Source organism: Gobius niger, assembly GCF_951799975.1.
Source record: "Gobius niger genome assembly, chromosome: 4".
Taxonomy (NCBI): Eukaryota; Metazoa; Chordata; class Actinopteri; order Gobiiformes; family Gobiidae; genus Gobius; species Gobius niger.
The window spans coordinates 35,306,773-35,326,914 of record NC_136855.1 but is presented as its reverse complement, the minus strand read 5'-3'; the positions used below and the strand labels follow the sequence as shown (position 1 = coordinate 35,326,914).

Genomic DNA, 20,142 nt, shown 5'->3' with positions numbered 1-20,142 from the left:
AGTATCTGGCTGTAAGTTGCCAGAACATGTGGTGACTCTGCATGTCCAGATCAGGTCTGTCAGACTGCGCATTAATGGTCCCTAAGCCCTTTACTGGCTAAACTTAGCCTCCAGCACAAGTGATTGAGTTATGCAAGAGAAAAGGGGCTTCCCAGCAAAGTCAAGGTGTCGCCCTTTGCTGCATGACCACTGTCCACACGGATTACCCAGCTTTCACCTGCGTTTAGAACCACTTATTACACATTATTACACAAGTACAAAAACAGCACACCAAACCTCCTGGATCCCTTACAAGTGTCTTCCATATCTCTCACCTCTTATGAGACAGACAAAATGCAAAAGTGTGTGCAAAGCTGTTGGCAAAGTTTGGGTAAAGATGTCACGAAGTCTTAAGAAATTTCCGAACCATCAGAAATCTGTGGATGCTTACCTTTCCGTTTGTTAGTTGCGCTGATTTGTGAAGTTCTCTGTGGACTCTCTTACACTTCCATCACTGGAGCTGAAGCTGGAGGAAAGTCACAACCCGTGCAGAGATAAATCCATCATGGACCTCCAGGAATGTAAAAGCAATTTCTTCAAAAGAGCCAACAAGTCGATCTCCAGCCCTCGCACTCCTGCAGATCTCCAGCCGCCGCGATTCCGCTCCTCCTCATAAGTCCACACAGAGGTCCTGAGCCAAGCGAAGGTGTGCAGGGGTGAAAGCGGCAGCGCTCGGTACAGGGCTGCAGACGGGTGGGGGCGGAGTCACGGCGGAGATTAGCAGGTGTCACGATCCTGCCGCCTTCACTCCTCTCTGCGGTGTTTACATCTGAGCACAAACGTAATTCAATTAACTCTCTCTTTCTCGCTCTCTGTCGATGAATAAAAACAAGAATCCCCCCCCATGGCCCCTCCGAACGTCACTTTCCACAACAATTCCACGTCATCGCATTCGTGCAGGTGTGTTGGGTGCAGTGTTTTGCCCAAAGACACATCTGGTTGGAGGCAGGATTGGTATAGAACTGCGGATCACTGCTGCCCCAAACTATTTGCAAAAGTGTCAAAAACTATACATTTACTTGGAACAGATACTGCACTAATATTGACACTTAAAGGAACAGGCCGCCGTTTTTCCATGCTGAGATGTGTTCTTACCTGAGCTTAGACGACTTCATCCCGTTTGGAGCTATAGGAATACTTTGGGAAAGGCCAAATGCTAACAACATCTTTGGTCGTTTTGTGTGAGTGAGGGCACACACATAGAGCAAACAGGTACGCATCAACTCGTCTAAGCTCAGGTAAGAACATATCTTAGTATGTAAAAACTGTGGCCTACTACTTTAAGTGAAAATAATCCCTGTCTAACTTTGGGGGGTATGCACATATCACAATCACAATACAGTAGGTTACGTTCGCGTTGGAACAGGGGCAGATCCAACTCATTGAGAGAGACACAGTTTAGGAAAGACATCTCCAAACAAAAGAATCTCCAGATGTTGAATCTGATCATTATTTAGAAGTGATTGGATTTTCCAACTTGACACATACAGTAACTACTATATAATGTATGAACTTACTTAGTGGTTTCCTAACTTTTTACACCAACTACCACCTCACAAAGGCCTGAAGCCGACACGTCGTCTACAGTTTGTCAATAAAGTTGTGATTTAAATTTAAGATACTTCTATTATAGTTCTTTTTATGCATATCCAAATCTCAACATGTATTGACTGTAGAGCTTAGTACAGCCTATGTTTGATACCTCATTTGAAAGCCAAGACCTTCTAGTTTCTAAACATAACCTAACAGGGGGTTAGGGTTAGGTTTAGGGACGGCAAATGTGATGTAAGTTGTGTTTCACTCAAGATTGCAACAGGTTAAGTCTTGGGTGAAAAAATCCGTCAGCTGTGTTTATTGCCATGCTGGCTTTTTTTTATGCATATTTGTTGATAAAAGTCACTGTTTCGAGAGAAAGAATTCAAATCCAAGGAGCTTTTTTCTGTGAGAGAAGGAGAAAGGGGGAGTTAGGATCATGGATCATCATTAACAAGTGCAATACATTGGAAATTCCAGCCACACCGTATGTGAAACAAACACTAGTCAGCAAGGTGGCGGTTCAATTCCTACCTTTATATCTGTCAGCAATATGAATTTGTGACTTTATTCATGACATACACACTCAGTGTCATTTTTTTTTAAAGAATGAGACTGGTGTGTGTACCACTTGCAAAAAATGATGGTTTAAAATTTATAATCAAGCAAGCATCAATTTGTTCTCATTTTAAAATTCTCAAACACAACCTAATCTTACCACTTTCTCATCGTCTATCTCAATACAAATAATCACCTTCCATTCAAGGTCTGTTTAGTGCGGTAACAGTCCAAGCACATGGCCCGGCATACGGGACCAGGCCCCGCCCTCCTCGCGCCCTGAGCTCCGCCCCCCTCATGGCTCTCCACCTGAGCACATGCAGATCACAGTGATGCGCATAGAGACTGCAGCAGGCTATAATAAGCTAATCCTGTCCTGAGCCCGCTAATCCTAACAGACTGTCTACACATGCTAAAGCACAATAGCACAAACTCAAACTGACACACAGTTCTGCGAAGGCGGCGACCCTATCTCACGATGTTCCCCAGCGAACTAACTCCACTGCAGTGTTCCCCTCAGGGTCATGGCTAGGGGTTAGGTTTGGAGGCACGGTACATCGAGCGGGTCAAGGTTACTGTCCCTTTAGTTGCGGGGTTAAGGAATTGTTAACACGTACTACATCGTCCCATTTCTTTTTATTTGCTTTTTTTAAATTAGTTTTGCCCTATTAAATATAGAAGCCACAGGGCTCCAAAAACCCAGCCAGTTGCTAGCATGAACGAGCTTCAGTTGGCTCATGCTGAACGCTAAAAAATGTATTGAAATCGCAATCTCTCCTTTGGTCCCAATCTCAATAATCATCATGGGTTTTTATAATCATCAGGTTTACAGCCATTTCTGTGGCAGAAACAGCTCATAGTCTTTGGGGTTTGGATGAGACAATGGAAAATGTTTGTGTGTTGAATTACACTAGCGTTATTTTGAGTTGAGGTTTTTATAATAGGTGTGGGGTTGTGAGGTTCATGAATCAACTACATGTATTTATTTTTTGTTATTAAAAAAAAAAAAAAAAAAAGATCAATATGAGAAAAAAAATTGTGATATTTTTTTTTTTATGTAACTTCGGTAGCTGTAACTTCGGTACACATCCATAAAGTCTATGATATTTTGAATTAGGGACACACAATGCATACAGGTCTCAGATAGTACTTTCACGCTAAAGCAGAGGTGTCCAAAGTGTGGCCAGGGACCCAAATGCGGCCTTCGGGTTGTATTCTATTCAAACCTAACAACTAACATTTTATTGTGAGATAGAGCTGGCATGAAGGCACTTAATTTCCGCATAAATAAATATCCCTACCTGGAACCGCCACCTTAACGTGGTGGAGGGGTTTGAGCACCTGAATGATGCTGAGAGCTCTGTTGTTGGGAGCTTCGCGCCCCTGGTAGGGTCTCCCATGGCAAACAGGTCCTAGGTGACGGGTCAGACAAAGAGCGGTTCAGAAGCCCCTTATGAGAAACCAACAGGCACAGTTAATCATGAGGCCGTCCTTCTGTGGACCCACCACCTGCAGGAGGAGCCATAAGGGGCTGGTGCAATGTGATTTGGGCAGATCCAACAGCTGCCCCCACGACCCGGAAACGAACAAGTGGAAAAAGATGGATGGATGGATAAATGCATGTGGGGCACAATGTAAAGCTCTGCTAAATACACCTTGTTGAAGGTTTCACAGCACTGACCACCCATCTCTTGTGCCTCCCCCCCTTGTCCGCCCGCCCTATGTAAACAGTTTGGACACCCCTGCTCTAAAGGAAGTCTCTGTGTAAGTCTCTGTACGCCCTAATGTGTTTTTATTTTGCGCAGTCACAGCCGGACCAGCACATCCATCTTGCGTCCTCCCTCCACACAAACTCATGTAGATCTGCGTTTTTTGACAAAATGATAAATATTCTTACGTTGTTGACCAGCAATCAGCAGCTCGCTTTAGTTCTATAGGCCACAAACACGACTTTAACTCTGAGGTCCGTGTGCTGTGGGCTGTGGGCACCGTGAGGCAGGTGTTACATGCAAAAAGATATAAACTTTTTGAGCAGAGTGGACAGATGCTTCAGTCCTGCAGACACAGACACGGGCTTCAATCATTGTCCACTGCGGAGACGGAAAACAGGTTCGTAGTCCCTGTGAACGAACACTGACTGTTACGGACTGGCTGATCCTTGAACAAAGAACCAACGAGTCTAACGCTGTCTAGAATGCTGTAATGTAAATATGGTAATTTCTGTCAACAGATTTCTCAATGAAGAAGCCCAGACTTCCATAAGGCTATTCTAAAGCTGTTGCAGATGCTCAAGTCAAGTGAGTGAACAGTGACAGTGTTCAGTAAAATGCCTGTGTTTGCTGTAATTATCAGTACAAGGAAGTATAAACAATGATTTCTTATGAGGCAGCAGTATCAGAAGTAGGTTGAGAGCAGTTGTGCTGACTGGTTTACAGTGGCACAGAGCCAGTGTCCCGCGGTGACCCGTAGAGTGTGTGGCGTGTTTTAGTGTGCGGTCCTGACTCTACCCTGACAGACTCCTCGGTGTGACGTCTGCACATTCTCTCTGGATCTTCAGATCATTCGCCTTCCCTTAGAAACGGCTCCTGACAGGTTCCCTGTATTACCAATAACCTGTTTGGTTAGGATTTTACTGCAAGGATTACACCGCACACTAATGGGTGTGTTTGTGAAATCGGGATCATTTCGATTGGCGTGTTTCTCCGGGACATGTTTTATTTCAGTGAAGCAATGTTTTATTTCAGTGAAGCAGCAAAGGATGATGAAACATTAAGAAGAAAAGTTATTTCTATTTAAAATTTAAACTAAATGACGTCATAGATAGAGGTAAAGTTCCATAGCAATTTGACTCACTAATTTTTATGTGATTTTTTATTCAATAAACACATTAACAATAAAAAGAAATATACATTAAACATAACATAATTCAGCAACAACTTTGACTCACTCATTTCCCATTGGCATAGATACAGTAATATGGTCATGTTTCAAAGCAGTTAAAGGGGAAAATATTTAATTATTCAAAAACTACTTTGACAAATGCTGAATCATGAATACATGTTATACTAAATAAAGATACAAAAGACATGGGAGGCGCAAAGTGGTTCAACAGCCCATAAATACATAAATAACAGAGAATTTAGCATTGTGCTAATGCTAGCGCTTGCTACAACTGCCGTTTTTTTGCTTCTACTGAACAATCTGCTGTGAATAATCATCCATATGGACTCGATTTAGATATGACTTTATTTGTATGAGATAAATCAGCGTATATTTCGCCACAAAATGGCTAAAAGGAGTGAAAAGTTGTGCTTCCCAAAAGATCCTATTTTCCCCCTTGACGAGGCCACGCCCCCTTCTACGACACAATGCCGTCTGTATCTATAACATGGTTGGCACGGCAACAGTTTTAAATAGTTTACCCCTATCTATGTCACTTCCTGTCAGTGGCCATTAAGGAAGTGAAACTATAAACAACACAAAATACTGTATATACAACTAGAGAAAAGTGCTTTTTTGTGTGCAAAATCTCAAGTAATTGTGTTAACTATGTTTTCGCAAAAGATGTGTCTAATTTGGCATACTTAACTTTAACTTCATCATTAAAACATACTGACACAGCAACAAACTTCTATGAGAATTTCCATGAGAAAACCAGCCTGAAAACATTTAGCTCAAGGTTCAAAATGATCTATGACTTTTTCCAAGTGACTTTTTTTTTTTTTAGCACAAAAGCTTCATACTTGAATATTTGGTCATAGCCATAAAAAAAATAATAATAATTATCTGCTCATTTTAATGTTTTTGAGTGAATGAAGACTCCAGTTTAGCTCAGGGGCATTCATCATTAGCGTTTGTTTGGCCTACACTTCAATCATTAGATCTTCTCTAAAAGCCTTTCTAAACTCCTCTCCCGGAGACACTGAGTGCTGAAGTGTCCTGCTCTGTTGCTCTCGAGTAAGCTCTGACTTTAGCTAATCCCGAGTTTGTGATGACGGCACATGCTGGGAGGACTTTCTGCCGGGACATCACATGAAAACTGCACACCTCACGTTAGCGCACTTAGCTTTCGAGGCTTGACATGTGTTGCTCACTCATCCTCACTGTATTGTTGAACAATGGCAACGAACTGTACTGATGTAAAAGTGAAAGATCTGATTAGTTCATACATTTACATTGTACCTATAATCTGTAATCTGTAATAATGTGTGTTACTTCTTTGGCGGTACATAATGTAATGGGACATAAGAGCCTTAGAGTTATGTCTTGTTACATTATGTATCTACAAAACTACAAATACATATTATTCCATTGTGTATCTAACCCATAGGTACAAGTTATTAAACATTGTTAAACAGCACATTACACTGTACTAAATGTAGTTAGGTACAATGTATTAAGGGTAGTGTAAAGTGTTTCCTTTAGTTTTATAACTCTTGGTGGAAACTTCACCTGGAACCGAATGAATTGCCCAATATTCATGAAATTGAAAATTGTGATAAAAATGTGTTTTTCTTACATTTACAAACACCAGATTTCCTAGTATTGCACAATAAATTGAAGGTTTAAAAATTAGGATAGAATAAGAAATCCAAACCCTCAAAAACATCTAAATCCTTCAGTCAGGTTTGATCGCCACAAATATACACTTCTTTGCTTTTTTGCATTGATATTTTTCTCAATGTTTTGCTTTTCTTTTTGGGGTTCAAGACTCAAGAAAGAAATAAGAATTGAAAAATCCTTAATACAAAACCTTCAATTTACTATGCAATAGTTCCAGTGGACTGAAGAACTCCCTCCCTTCCCTGCCCTCCCTCTGCTTCCACCCTCACTCCTCACCTCCTGCTCCACAACAAGGATGAGAGAACTATTTAGATTCATTGAGAAATGAACTGACAAATAAAATCTTTGAATCTTGAATGGTGCCTGTAAGTGCTATACTTGCATGGAAATGTAAGAAAAACACATTTTGAGAAAATTGCCTGAATTCTATAGAAAATGTTCTATCACATTTTCAAACAGCTTATGAATATTGGACCATATGGACCAAATGGATTTTGTCGTGTCACAATATACAATGATACTCAATTATTTTATTTTATTTTATTTTATTTTATTTTATTTTATTTTATTTTATTTTATTTTATTTTATTTTATTTTATTTTATTTTATTTTATTTTATTTTATTTTATTTTATTTTATTTTATTTTATTTTATTCTATTTTATTTTATTTTATTTTATTTTATTTTATTTTATTTTATTTTATTTTATTTTATTTTATTTTATTTTATTTTATTTTATTTTATTTTTATTTTTATATCTTTCTACTTATGTTTCTGCTGTTTCTTGATTTGTCTTGGTTCTCTGATTGCAAACCTTGAAACTTTCTGCTTATTGCGAGTTTCTTCACTGCAAGACGGGGATTACAGTGGCATCTACAGTATCTATGTTCTGCCGGTGTCTGTCGAGCATAATGTGTAGTTTGTTCACAGCAGATACAGGCAAATACAGGAGAGAGTAGAGAGGAGGAGACCAGTGGACAAACACTTCCAGAGCGCCCCCTTCAGGAGCCACATGGCACAACCACGTGCAGCTAAACTTTGCCAGTCAGTCTTATTTTTAGAATATACTAATAACAACAAAAAAACCTATTAAATTCTGTGCTTCAAGTGATGATGCATTAAAATGTGTTCTCTTGATATTTTTTATTATTTTCAACACAATTCAAACAAAGTGAACAAACATAGGTGTAGTAAACCAACACACGTGCATATAAATATGTCATCATGTTTACTCTCACAGCCAGTACATTTCTCACACTGAAGACCACATCTTCTAAAACACTGCACACATCTGAGCTCTGGAGAATTTAGCGGCTGAAATGTTTTACATAAAGCATTCCAATAAATTAATACATACAAGTATTCTCCCTTTTCTTTTTCTGATAATATGCAACAAGAATGACATGTCACATGGATTAAGCTTGAAAAAATAAATTAATTTACTGTAAAAACTTGTAGATAACAAATATAAATAACTTGATAAATTACAAAATAATTTATCTGTGTACTTAAAAAAAACATTATGTGTATTCAGACCAGAATTCACAAATTCTTTTGCCCTTACAAGTAAATATGAAGCAAAGTGAACAGGTTACCATTTTAGCTAAAAGCTGGATTTTGGAGCAGGTGGTTCAGTTATATTGAATCTGTTATGGGAAAGTGACACTTTTTCTTTACATTTAGTGTTGTGTCATTTTTCCTCTGCATTCAGGTCATTCACGGCTCCACAGATCAGTCGTTCTCAACCTTTTTCAGTCGCAACTCCAGTTTAAAACCGCTGGTGTTTGTGACCCCCACAGGCCACGTTCAAACTACATAGAAAACATATATAATATATATATAATCTGGCGACCCTGTAGAATTACTGTGTGACTCCCATGGGGATCATGAACCCCGAGTTGAGAACCACTGCTGTAAAAGCAGCCAGTTATGGCTTTCTCTCTGTATTTTACAGGGAGAAAGAAAACAGATTAATCCATTGAGTATGATACACTGCAATTAACAGTTTTAATTAATGAAATAAAAATAAAAATGCTACTTTCCTCGTCATTTTTGCTTTGCTCATGTATGTCCCTCAGTTTTTTGCTGCTGTTCAGGCAGGCAGACTTTGTTATATCCACAAAATCTGACCTTTATGTTGATAACTTATCAGCCAAACATGGGCGGTTCGCTTTAGAAATCTAACAAGAGCCACATATTATAGTGACAATAACATTAGCACTTAAATGTGGCACTGTGGCGTCCCGGGTTTGACTCCTGGATGGGCCTTCCTGGGTGGAGTTGGCATGTTTCTCTCCCTGTGTCTATGTAATAATCTATTGTATGCTCCATAAAGGTTTTGTTGAATCCAACACGTTCTCACTTGGCTTATTGCAGTAAGGTGCTGCAAAGCAGAACATTCAAGATGGCCATGTCTGATAGTCTAATGAATCTGTTTTTGTAGGTCCTTTCAGCTCTAAGGACGTTTCTTTTGCTGCAGGATTTGGAGGTAATCCTGTCTCCATTTGCACAATCAACCATTAGTTTGAAAACAAAAAACAGCACGGCAAACAGAAATGATTTTTTATCTAGTTTAAAAAGTGCATTAACCACAAAAATAAAACAAAGTAGCACTGGATTCACACACACTAAAGAACTGGTTATAAGTCTGAGCAGCAGTGCAGTCCTTTTGGAGGGTCAGTAGAACTTATGGTGCTCAGCAGAAGTCAGTCGACCTTGCTGGTAGTCAGTGACGTCAGTAGAACTTGCTGGTAGTCAGTGACGTCAGTAGAACTTGCTGGTAGTCAGTGATGTCAGTAGAACTTGCTGGTAGTCAGTGATGTCAGTAGAACTTGCTGGTAGTCAGTGACGTCAGTAGAACTTGCTGGTAGGCAGTGACGTCAGTAGAACTTGCTGGTGGTCAGTGATGTCAGTAGAACTTGCTGGTAGTCAGTGATGTCAGTAGAACTTGCTGGTAGTCAGTGATGTCAGTAGACCATGCAGTTAGTCAGTAGGGCTTGCTGTCATTCTTGGAGCGCTTTAACTGCACCTTGAGTCTCTTCATGCCGATCTGAAAGCCGTTCATGGACTGAATCGCCGCTTGTGACGACACTGGGTTGTCATAGCTCACAAAGCCTGAGGAAAACACATGGGAAAAAGTTACAAAGCCTGAGGAAAACACATGGGAAAAAGTTACAAAGCTGGTATCACACATCACCAGACTCTTTTCCATTTCTAGACTAGGAAGTCAGTCTGGCATTCTGTGCTTGAACTTAATTTGGTTCTGGAAATTGACATCTAAATCTAAATGAATCTAATGTCATGGTCGTGTAAAACATTCCCTTTATCATTAGCTGTGGTGTAATGGACAGTCTTCAAAGAAAATCCAATGGAGCAATTACACCGGACAATATTACTTTACTTTACTTGTAAAACATGTTCTAGTTTCTAGAAGAAGAACAAGTCTGTGGTTTATGGATGAGGTTGCACTGACCGAAACACTTGCTGAGGTTGGTCTGCTTGTCGATGAACACCTTGGCTGAGATCACGTTTCCGAAGGGCATGAACATCTGCAGGAGGTCCTGGTCTCCAAACTCCTGCGGCAGGTGGTAGATGAACAGGTTGGCGCCTTCTGGACCTGACCAAAAAATTAACTGAAAAGTCAGTTGTTTGGTTAAGACATAATGCTGGCTTAAGCACACAGTCCCTTGAATGTGAGTGGACAGACAATGGAAAGCCCACACACCTTCCTTCTGGCTGCCCGCGGCGGAGATGCTCTGCTGGGACAGGAGGCTCTGGTTGTAGAGGCTGGGCAGGGCCGCGGCTGCGTACTGCTGAATGCCTGAGTACGCCTGGCTTAGAGCGTCCATACTGCACCCTGGACCTCCCGACAATGACCCGGACAACCCCCCGGACAACCCGCTGGAGGAGAGGGAGCTGTTCAGACCCGACATTCCTGGACACAAACAATGGGGTTCCTTACACCACTGGATGTTAAGATAAAGAAATGGACACCAATGATCTTTGCAGAAATGAAATGTGAGGTTTGTGTCTGTGCGCCTTTGGGTTGGGGAACAAGTTCATCATTATTCTTTCTGCCTTTGAGTACCCTGTGTTCTTGGAGTTCCTGGAAGAGATGCCCAATGGTGCTCTTTCCTGAGACTTGGTTCTTCTACTGGTGGCTCTTGGTTCTTCAACAGTGAGAGCTGGAAGGGGGTGCTCATGAAGAAGCTAACACAATCTTAAACTGACAATACACTTGGCAAGTGTTTTGTGAGGGTCTGTTGGAAACATCTGGTGCAACCCACTGTCATCAAGACCTTCAACTCTCGCCACCGGGAGAGGTCCTGAGGCAGAAGGCGGGTACCAGCAGACCAAGCGAGCTGCAGTTCATGAAGTCATCGTTGCAGAAAGAAAAGGTTATGGGAGGAGTTTGGGAAGGCCACTATAGCTTTCACAGGACGGTGGGAAAATGAGGCGCTGAATTGATTGCTTTCACATGAACATAAACATTTAAGATTAACTGGGTGCAGCTAAGAATTCTATGTAACCATCTAAAAATGCTTTGTCTTGGTTTATGGCTAATACCTCTCATTTCTGGGCCTTTTCTCATTCTGAAAATAGAAACAAAGGTCTTTTTATCTTCTCATTATGGTCTTGACAAGTGGTGGAACTTTTCAGAAATGTATGTGTGATATAGTCATGAGAAAGAACTTTCAGCCAAAAGATAAACATGGTTGGGGTTTTGGGAACCTGATCCCAAACAGACTATTGGTAGATTTTCATTTAGATTATGACATCATCACATTCTAGAACGTGAACACAACCCACTTAAAAAGGAGTTGGTGCAGAAAAGAATTCTATTGAAATAACTATAGTAAAATTAAATGCTAAATTCTGGACCTAGTTTATGGTAAATATCTCTGTAATGGCTGGACCTATCCACATGAAAAAAAAAAAAAACTGTCACAGAGTTTAATGTCTTCTCTTTCAGTAGCAAAGAACCAAAGTCAAATTACTGTTTCATAAAGGTGTGCAAATGAAAGGATTTTCTGCCATAAATTTAACGGGGCAGGTTTGCAAATTCAATCACTTCCCAATATTGATCTGGGAAAACTATTAAAGAAGACTAACAATTTTGCGTTTTTTTCCTGTGTTACTTGGCGTAGTACCTGTCAAGGAGCCCATGCCGAGGCCGACTCCAGAGCCCGCGGACAGAGACTGCAGGGCTCCCAGGGACGTCATGGGGTTCACCGAGGAGCTACTGCTGGAGCTGGGAGAGGAGCCTAAAAAGTACGACGACAAGAGCAATCTCAATGACAGTTTGTTCGTTCGCTGCTGAGGAGATAGCATGTTCTTGGGGTGTCCTTGAGCAGTACACCTCACCCACAGTGTGGCTATTACCTGTGGTGGAGATGGAGAGGGGGCTGCTGGAGCTGGTCATGGAGCCCGAGCTGGACTGCGATGCCTGAGTGGCGCTGGCGGCAGCGGCTAACGCGGCCAGGTTTTGGATGGCGTTGAAACCTACGAACACATCAGTCACTGTGTGAGAGGAATGTGCTCAATGTTGTGCATTTCAAATGTTGTACTGTGTGTTGGGGCCATTGACATGAATTGTATGTTGAGTGATTCTTTACCAGAGAAAGAGTGCATGTTGGAGAGTCCGTTGGCGGAGGCGGACTGCTGTAGCAACTGTAAGTACAGCTACAAACACAGGCAACACTGTAAGTCACAGGTAAAACAATGGCACTGTTTTCAATAAGGCAAGACAATTACATTATTACAATTAGAACTATTCAGCAGTGATATTTTACATTATGACATGAAAGAAATTCTGAATTGTCATCATAACTAAGGGCTGTGCTGCTTCGCATCTGAAGGTTTGGTTGGAGCACTCTCTGCTGGCAGCAAAGGGAATTAAACTTGGCCTCCATTTTATACAACGGTATGCCAACAACAAAATGGCACCATGATAAATGCGCTTTGTGTGCTGAGCTGCTCAGAATGGGTCATGTAATGGTTTAAAGCAAAAGATACTTTTGAATTATATCTATTATGCAACGTAATGTAGGAACTGCAAAATGAAGAGCTCCTGCAGTAGAAGATTAAACGACCAAAGTAAACTGACTCTAGGTATGCTTTTGACAAAGGAGCAATGGTTTGAACCTTTCATGACATGTTTCCTTTAAAAACTGAGGAGTTAGCGCCCAAGGGGTAGTAGTCAATTAAAAACGGGAAAAGTGAGCCCCAAACTCAGGAACAAGGTTGAAACTACGCTAAAAATACATAAGAGTGATTTAAATTTTTCGTTAATCCTAACTCACAAGAACATTTACACTCGACTTTCTCCACAGGACTAAATCAGAGTGTTCTGTGGGACATACTCACAGCTAAATACTGTGGGCCCATGCTGCTGAGGCCTGTGAGGTTTGACCACAGGGAGGCAGCACTGAGCTGCTGCATGTGCTGCTGTAGCTGCTGGGCCAGGCGCTTCTGCTCCTTGTCCTTCTGCGTGTCTGCAAACTTCACCACGACGGGGGACGAGCAGCCCTGCACAGACCAGAGAGAAGACGGAAGATCCAGATTGTGAAAAATAGTCTGTTTTGAGGGCTTATAGGTCGACATTCTTTCCCCTTCCAAATGTTTCATTATTATAACCTGTCTTTGGTGCCAGATTTCAGTCAGATAACAGTTGAATAACTTTGTCTATGTGGGATGTTGAATGGATCCAGTTGCAACACAGGTGAACTGACAGTTGTGTTTCCATTGTTGTTCGCTTTAACCCAACATGGTTCAGGACTCACAATAAAACTGTTGTACCTCAGTTGCAAAATGAAGACAATAAAACAAGAGTCTCCAACTTTCTTACCAGCAACTTTTATGTAAATTCTTCCACTTTTCCCCAACTTCCCCCCAAATTATTCCAAATCTTTCCACACATTTCTTGACATTGGAGATTAACCCCCCTCCTGGAACCGCCACCTTAACGTGGTGGAGGGGTTTGAGCACCCGGATGATCCTGGAGCTCTGTTGTCGGGGGCTTCATGCCGATGGTAGGGTCTCTCATGGCAAACAGGTCCTAGGTGACGGGTCAGACAAAGAGCGGTTCAGAGGCTCCTTATGCGAGACCAACAGGCCCATTTTATCGTGAGGCCGTCCTACTGTGGACCCACCACCTGCAGGAGGAGCCATAGGGGCTGGTGCAATGTGATTTGGGCTCCAAAAGCTGCCCCCACGACCCGGCAACGGAAAAGTGGAAGAAAATGGATGGATGGAGATTAACCCAATATTGTAAATTTGCACATCATCCACACATTATTGTTTTCTGGTTCGAGATGACAAATATTTTTGTATACAGTAGGTATCAGAAAAAGTTCAGGTATCGGCATTGTAAACCAAGTATCAGTTAAGTACTGGTATCGAAAAACATGACCTAGGCCCTGCGCCACATGGTTTTTGCCAGTGGAAAAGCAGCAGTTGTGACACTTGCACAGGGGAAGCCTTTACCTCCATGGTCTGGGACTGATGCATGGACTTGATGGCGGACTGGGCCATCTGTCGAGCCGTGAACGTGACAAAGGCACAACCTGGAAAAGAGGCCAAGAAAAACACTGCACTGCACCATCCAAAGCAGGAAGAGATATTGGTTTTCATTTCATGTGATTTAGTGTTGTTTAGAATCACATTTACCACGACTGAGTCCATCAGGGCCGCGCAGTATCCGGCACTCTTCGATCTGCCCGTACGGCGAAAACATCAGCCGAATGTCATTCTCGTTACACTTCTTTGAGATCATTCCAATAAAGAGCTTTCTGTCCTCGACGGCTGTTTACAAGACAGGGAGTCAGTACAATTACATAGAAATAGAAATGGGAAAAATTGATAAAAGAGACACTCACCATTGTTTTTCTCACTGTCGGCAGGTTTCATCTGGATTGGATGGTGCATCTATAAATGCCAAGCCTTATTTTAGTATCAGACAGGAATTTAATGTCTACAATTTGCACAATCCAAAACCCATGCAGGAGTTTACACTTATAAACATGGTCTGAAATGCATTCTTGTAATACAGATAATGCGTCATATATGTTATATTTTAAAAACGTTGTTGCTCTTTTTGAATTGCAGTTTTGTGGCAGAGTAGAGCGACTGGACTGACCCCGGGGAGGATTTTCATGTTGTGCAGAGCGTTCTGTGCCTCCAGAGCAGACTTCCGGGTGTAAAACGTCACAAAACAACAACCTGCAAAACAGAGAAAACATTGACCTGAGCATTACAAAATTGCTTTAAAATGAAGCCCTTTATAATACTGAAATAACATCGGCGTTTGTCTATAAGGGCTTTTAGAGGACTTGAGAGGTTTCAAATGTTTCAAAATGTGGCCTGACAGGAGAGACATATCTTGCATGAGAACAAAGTGGTGGCTTGAGCATTTATGGAGATTGTGAACTTGTTCATAAAATTGATGGATTGTTAGAAAGTTTGCAATTATGTAAAGTGCATATTGGTCATTAATACAAATTGTAAAACAATGATATTGATGATGATTAGACGACAAAAGAATAGTTTTGTGAGGCATAGATTGGGACACCAGGACTTCGACGTCCTGCAGAAGAATATTTCCAAGCAATGAAATTACCCCTTCATTTTCCTCCTTTCTTCCACTAGATAACCTCAAGGGTGTGTTCTTTCACCCCTACTCTGTGATGTACTCAGACAAGTGCAGATGTCAGTATCATGTATGTATATCAACAGCTAGTACTGTCTTGTAGTGTCAGACAAAATTAATAAAAATATCTGTTGTGAAGACAAAAAACTGTGTGTGGATTTATTTATTTATTTGGTCGGGACAGTGCATGTTAATGAACATACATGGATACATATATGTAAACACAACAGATTGTAGCCTTTCCATCGGTTGTCCCCCACTCTCAAACACACTCTATTTCATCGTGGCCTACTGTACATGTTTTTAGTGGGAAGTCTCTCCAGTGTCTTTCAACACAAAGCCCAGATAAAAACAAGAGCATTATTCTTGATGACAAATTGTATACATTTTTATCGTAGACTCAGTAGTTGTTGATAGTTCTTCGATTTGAGTCTGTTTTGACAGTTCAGCACTTTGATGGAGACTTTTTTGCGCTTTGGGACATTCGGGACATAGGAGACATTTACACATACCTTTGCTCTGTGGGGGGTTCTGGCTGCGGTCTCGGAGAACGTTGATCTCATAGACCGCTCCGTAGGGCTCGAACAGTTCCCTCAGCTGCTCCTCGGACCAGGACCGCGGGATCTGCCCAACAAACATCTTGATGGCGTCCAGATCGGGATGATCCGGCTGCTCCATTGAACCGTTCAGTTTTTTACCTCTGCAAACAAAGGAGCACTGAGTCACTGCCGAAGGCCTCTGCTCAGTGTCATTTAAGTTAAGTTACATATGGTGGTTTGTATTCTTTCTTAGTAATTAGTGCATTTGTGCAGCACTTTGGAGATTTTGTGTTGGTAAAATGTGCCATACAAATAAAGGTGGATTGGATTGAATGAAGATCAATGCGACATATGCCACACACAAAAAAGAAATAAACTTTGCTTGAAACCACATGCTGTTACTGACAGGAAATCGTCTGTAACCATTGAAAAGCCCCAAGCAGATAAATGTGATATGCCAACAATTTTAATTCAATAAATTAAAAGCTAAAGTTAAAAGACATATCATGCATAACTGAGACTCATGAGCGTTTTTTTGGGTACCACAGCTTGATAATTTGAAATATTGTTTATGGAAGAATAATACAGTGAAATACAGAGGCCAGGTCTGGTTAGGATTTCACCTACAGCTCCCTCTGTAGGCAGCAGTTGGAATGACTTTCAGTTCCTTTCATTGTCTGCGAACAGTGATGAAGACACTTTGAGCTCAAAACTGCTCCAATGTTGGAATATGTACCGGAACTTAAAAAATATGAAGGGCAGATTCATATTTCTTCTATACAATATAATCAAGGAAGTACAGATCGGAGTGTTTCAGCAGTAGAAGAAGAAACGACCAAAGTGAAAAACTACTCCTGGTGTGTTTTTGATGAGTCATAACATGGTTAAAAGGGGAAATAAAAGTATATATTAACACTACTGCAGAAGTTGTGATGGTTGAGTATATTTGTGAGTTACAGAGGTGATCTGTCCACCATACATTGCTGCTATAGTGACATGCTATAGGCTATTAAAAAGTATTAGAATGCAAAAAAAAATGACAAAACTCCACTTCCCATTATGAACAGTGACTCCTGACTGTTTGATTATTCAAGAGTCATCCAAACTTAGAATTTAATCTTTAGTTCAGCAGCTTAATTGCCCTTCAACAAGGACATTTAAGTGCATTTAAATGATCTTGGTCTTTTTTAAACTGTCACTTGAAGTTTTCTTTTTCATTTGTCATTTTCAATTACTTTTTAGTAGTTGACAAATAAATTATACCAGAACATTTTAGTCATAGTTTTAGTCATCAGGAACTAGTTTTATCTGATTTTAATCTGATTTTAATCTGATTTTAATCTGATTTTAATCTGATTTTAATCTGATTTTAGTCACTAAAATATATTTTAAACTAAAATTTACAAAATTACCCACATAATTAACACTGGTTTTAAACTGGTCTAGTGAGCACGGTGGCGCAGCAGTTAGCACTGGTGCCTCACATCTCGAAGGCCCAGGGTTCAATTCCCACCTGGACGGGGCCTTTCTGTGTGGAGTTTGCATGTTCTCCCTGTGTCTGCGTGGGTTAGTGGTAAAAACATGTGCAATAGGTTAATCCTCCAGCCAGGTGTTTCTGGCCACCAGCCTGGCTCCACATCATGGAGATGGGTCCCTGACAGCTCACTGCTCCTACAGGCCGCCCCGCGACATTGAGGATGGGTCAAATGCAGAGAACAGATTTCTCAACTGAGATTAACACAGTATAACTTAACTTAAAATCAACCTAAATTGTAATCTAAGTCAAAACTGGGTATGAACCATGTTGAAACAAGGAAACTAAATACATAAAATTTTCTCTATGTTATGTTGGAATCCTCATAGAACTGGCTTGCAGCGAAGATCTTTCAATTTTGGTTGCAACAAGCCTTCGGATCGGCTAAGGACAGAACCAAAGAGGCAGCGTTTGGAGAGTTGAATAAAGCGAAAATCTCCGTTTGGTCAAAAGCTGACTTTCATTCGTCCTGCATTTATGCTATGAAGCCGATAATATGAAACTTATCTCGACATATCATTGTGACTTGCAGTGTCTGATGACTGTGTTTATCCCTGAGTGCTTTGATATCATTTTATTAGAGACTTTCCGATGTCCATTCCTCAGCTTCTCAAAGACAAACTTGTCCTCCATTGACCACCGAGTCCAAGATGAGAAACGTGCAATCAAAAAAACTGCTTTGTCAGATAAATACTTGCATCAATGGCAACCCCTAAGCCAGTGGTTCTCAACCTTTTGGAGTTGCAACCCCATATTATGGCAGATAAAGGGGTTCGTGACCCCTGCCCGGGTCTCATCATGAGTAATAGGGACATTGGCCTTTATAATACTTAAAAAAACAAAGAAAAAAAGGCAAATGGCAAAAATAAAATGTATTAAATTAAGAACAAATAATGGCAGGACACACATGCTATAATAAAATATTACATTATATGCTAAAATAATAAATTATCTACAAGACCTGGCGACCCCCCAAATCAGTCTCGCGACCCCCAGGTTGAGAACCACTGCCCTAAGCCATATATTTGTGCACCATGAAGAGGCTACAAAGAGGTAATGAAGGTCTAGTGAACAAATAAGCTTCCAATACGATAGATTGCCAAAAGAAATTAGTTTTTGCCATATTTAGTTTCCAAAAAGATACAACACTGTCTTAAGAGAAGAGAAAAGTGCTTTCAATGAAAAGTTTTTCTTTAGAAGGACACGCATCTGTAGAAGCACCCAAAAGAAGGACCAAAGTGACAGCAGTGAAGAATATGACATAAAACCAGATTATCAATAAACCCATACTAGCTCCCTGATGAGAAGAAGAAGAGCATTTTGTTGCAGGATCTTGTTCTTTTAGGTTTTCCGAAACAAAGTCATGCAAGACATAGGCTAATGATCCAGACTTCCTGAAAGAGTCACATGTTCACAGCCAGGCCCCTGAACTTACACCGGATTTGAAGACAAGGAGCAGTGGTCCACCATCATCTCAGGGAGGAAGTCCAGTTTGAACGAAGACATGACGGCTTCTTCTGCTGCTTTCCAAAACTCCAGTGTCCAAACGCTTCCCTCTCGATAATGTCCGAATGTGGGGGAAACAAAAAAACGTGGCAAACAATCCCGCAAGAAAAAAACATAAAAAGGATTTAAAAAAAAAAAAAAAAAAAGGGGAGAAAAAAAACAACGAAATGACACAAACACAGTTCACAGTCTCCGAGAACAAGTTTTCAGAATCATCACCGACCGGACACAGATGACCACAACAGACTGGACTGGCGAGCGGTGGACGGAGGGGCGCAGAGGACGCCGGGCCGGACACAATCAAACTGCTGATGTCCCCAGAGCGGTGTTAAAGGTTTCTGTCAGAGCAAGCAGATCTGTGCGGGCCTCCAAACAAACACATGTCAGAGCGATCAGGGGAAGGTCCGCTGAGTCCAGGGTATGTCCACCGTGGCTGATCCCTAAACAGCCAGGCCACAACTGTCAACACCTGGGATTGACTTGGGCTTACGCGGATCAATGGAGACTGTTGCCACTTTTCTCAACCCCCGAAATGTGTAGAAGAAGAGGGAAATGAAGGAGCAGATGGTGAAAGTACTGTCAAAGAATGCTTGTGGGGCAGTTCTTAAATACTACGCCTAAACCAATCTGGTGCCCTGTGGTGTCTGTAAACTTTCCCCTGGAAACAAACAAATACCTAATCTTCACAATAACATGTTTAATTATTGCACTGATTCAATGTTTCTCCACATATTTATTTGGGGTGATTGTCTTTGCAGTGGCCATTTTCTCAGTATCTCCTCTTTGGTAGCACTTGTACAGACTTCAAACATACAACAATATTTTGAAGGTTTTGTCATTACTAAACAAGATATCTAAAATCCCCTCTGAAAAAGACTTCGGAACTAATATATTAACAACATAAAAACATACATTTAAAGGTACACTGCGTAACATTTTGGACTATAGTGTTGCCATCAGTATAAAACATGCTTCTAATGACCAGCTCCACACAGTACATGCTATTACCGCAGTGAGAAATCAAAGAATGGATCTGGATGAGAACCTATAACCTGTTTAAATCTCAAATTCTGCTGACTTTACTCGACATCTCCATGGAAACGAGCTGGAGACGTACCCACTCCCGGTAAAGTTATGTCATCTCTTAGGATAGCTGAGCCGCTCAAATCAAAATCACATGATTGTTGGAGGTATTTTTCAATGCTGAAAATATCTGTGATAAA

At 41.0% G+C, this 20,142-nt stretch overlaps 1 protein-coding gene across 2 annotated transcripts; it reads right to left on the bottom strand.

Annotated features, from left to right (window-relative positions):
• Nucleotides 1–9,679: 9,679 nt before the first annotated feature.
• celf1 (cugbp, Elav-like family member 1) lies at nucleotides 9,680–18,919 on the bottom strand (the record flags this gene model as incomplete). Of its 2 annotated transcripts, XM_079554732.1 has the most annotated exons (13): nucleotides 9,680–9,807; nucleotides 10,166–10,309; nucleotides 10,418–10,627; nucleotides 11,844–11,957; nucleotides 12,076–12,195; nucleotides 12,309–12,375; nucleotides 13,060–13,221; nucleotides 14,179–14,258; nucleotides 14,362–14,496; nucleotides 14,571–14,619; nucleotides 14,831–14,913; nucleotides 15,853–16,040; nucleotides 18,849–18,919. In XM_079554732.1, the coding sequence occupies 13 exons, from the start codon at nucleotides 18,917–18,919 to the stop codon at nucleotides 9,680–9,682; spliced, it is 1,551 nt and encodes a 516-aa protein (XP_079410858.1). The 2 variants fall into 2 exon arrangements, with proteins under 2 accessions (XP_079410858.1, XP_079410859.1); XM_079554733.1 differs by lacking the exon at nucleotides 12,076–12,195.
• Nucleotides 18,920–20,142: the final 1,223 nt, after the last annotated feature.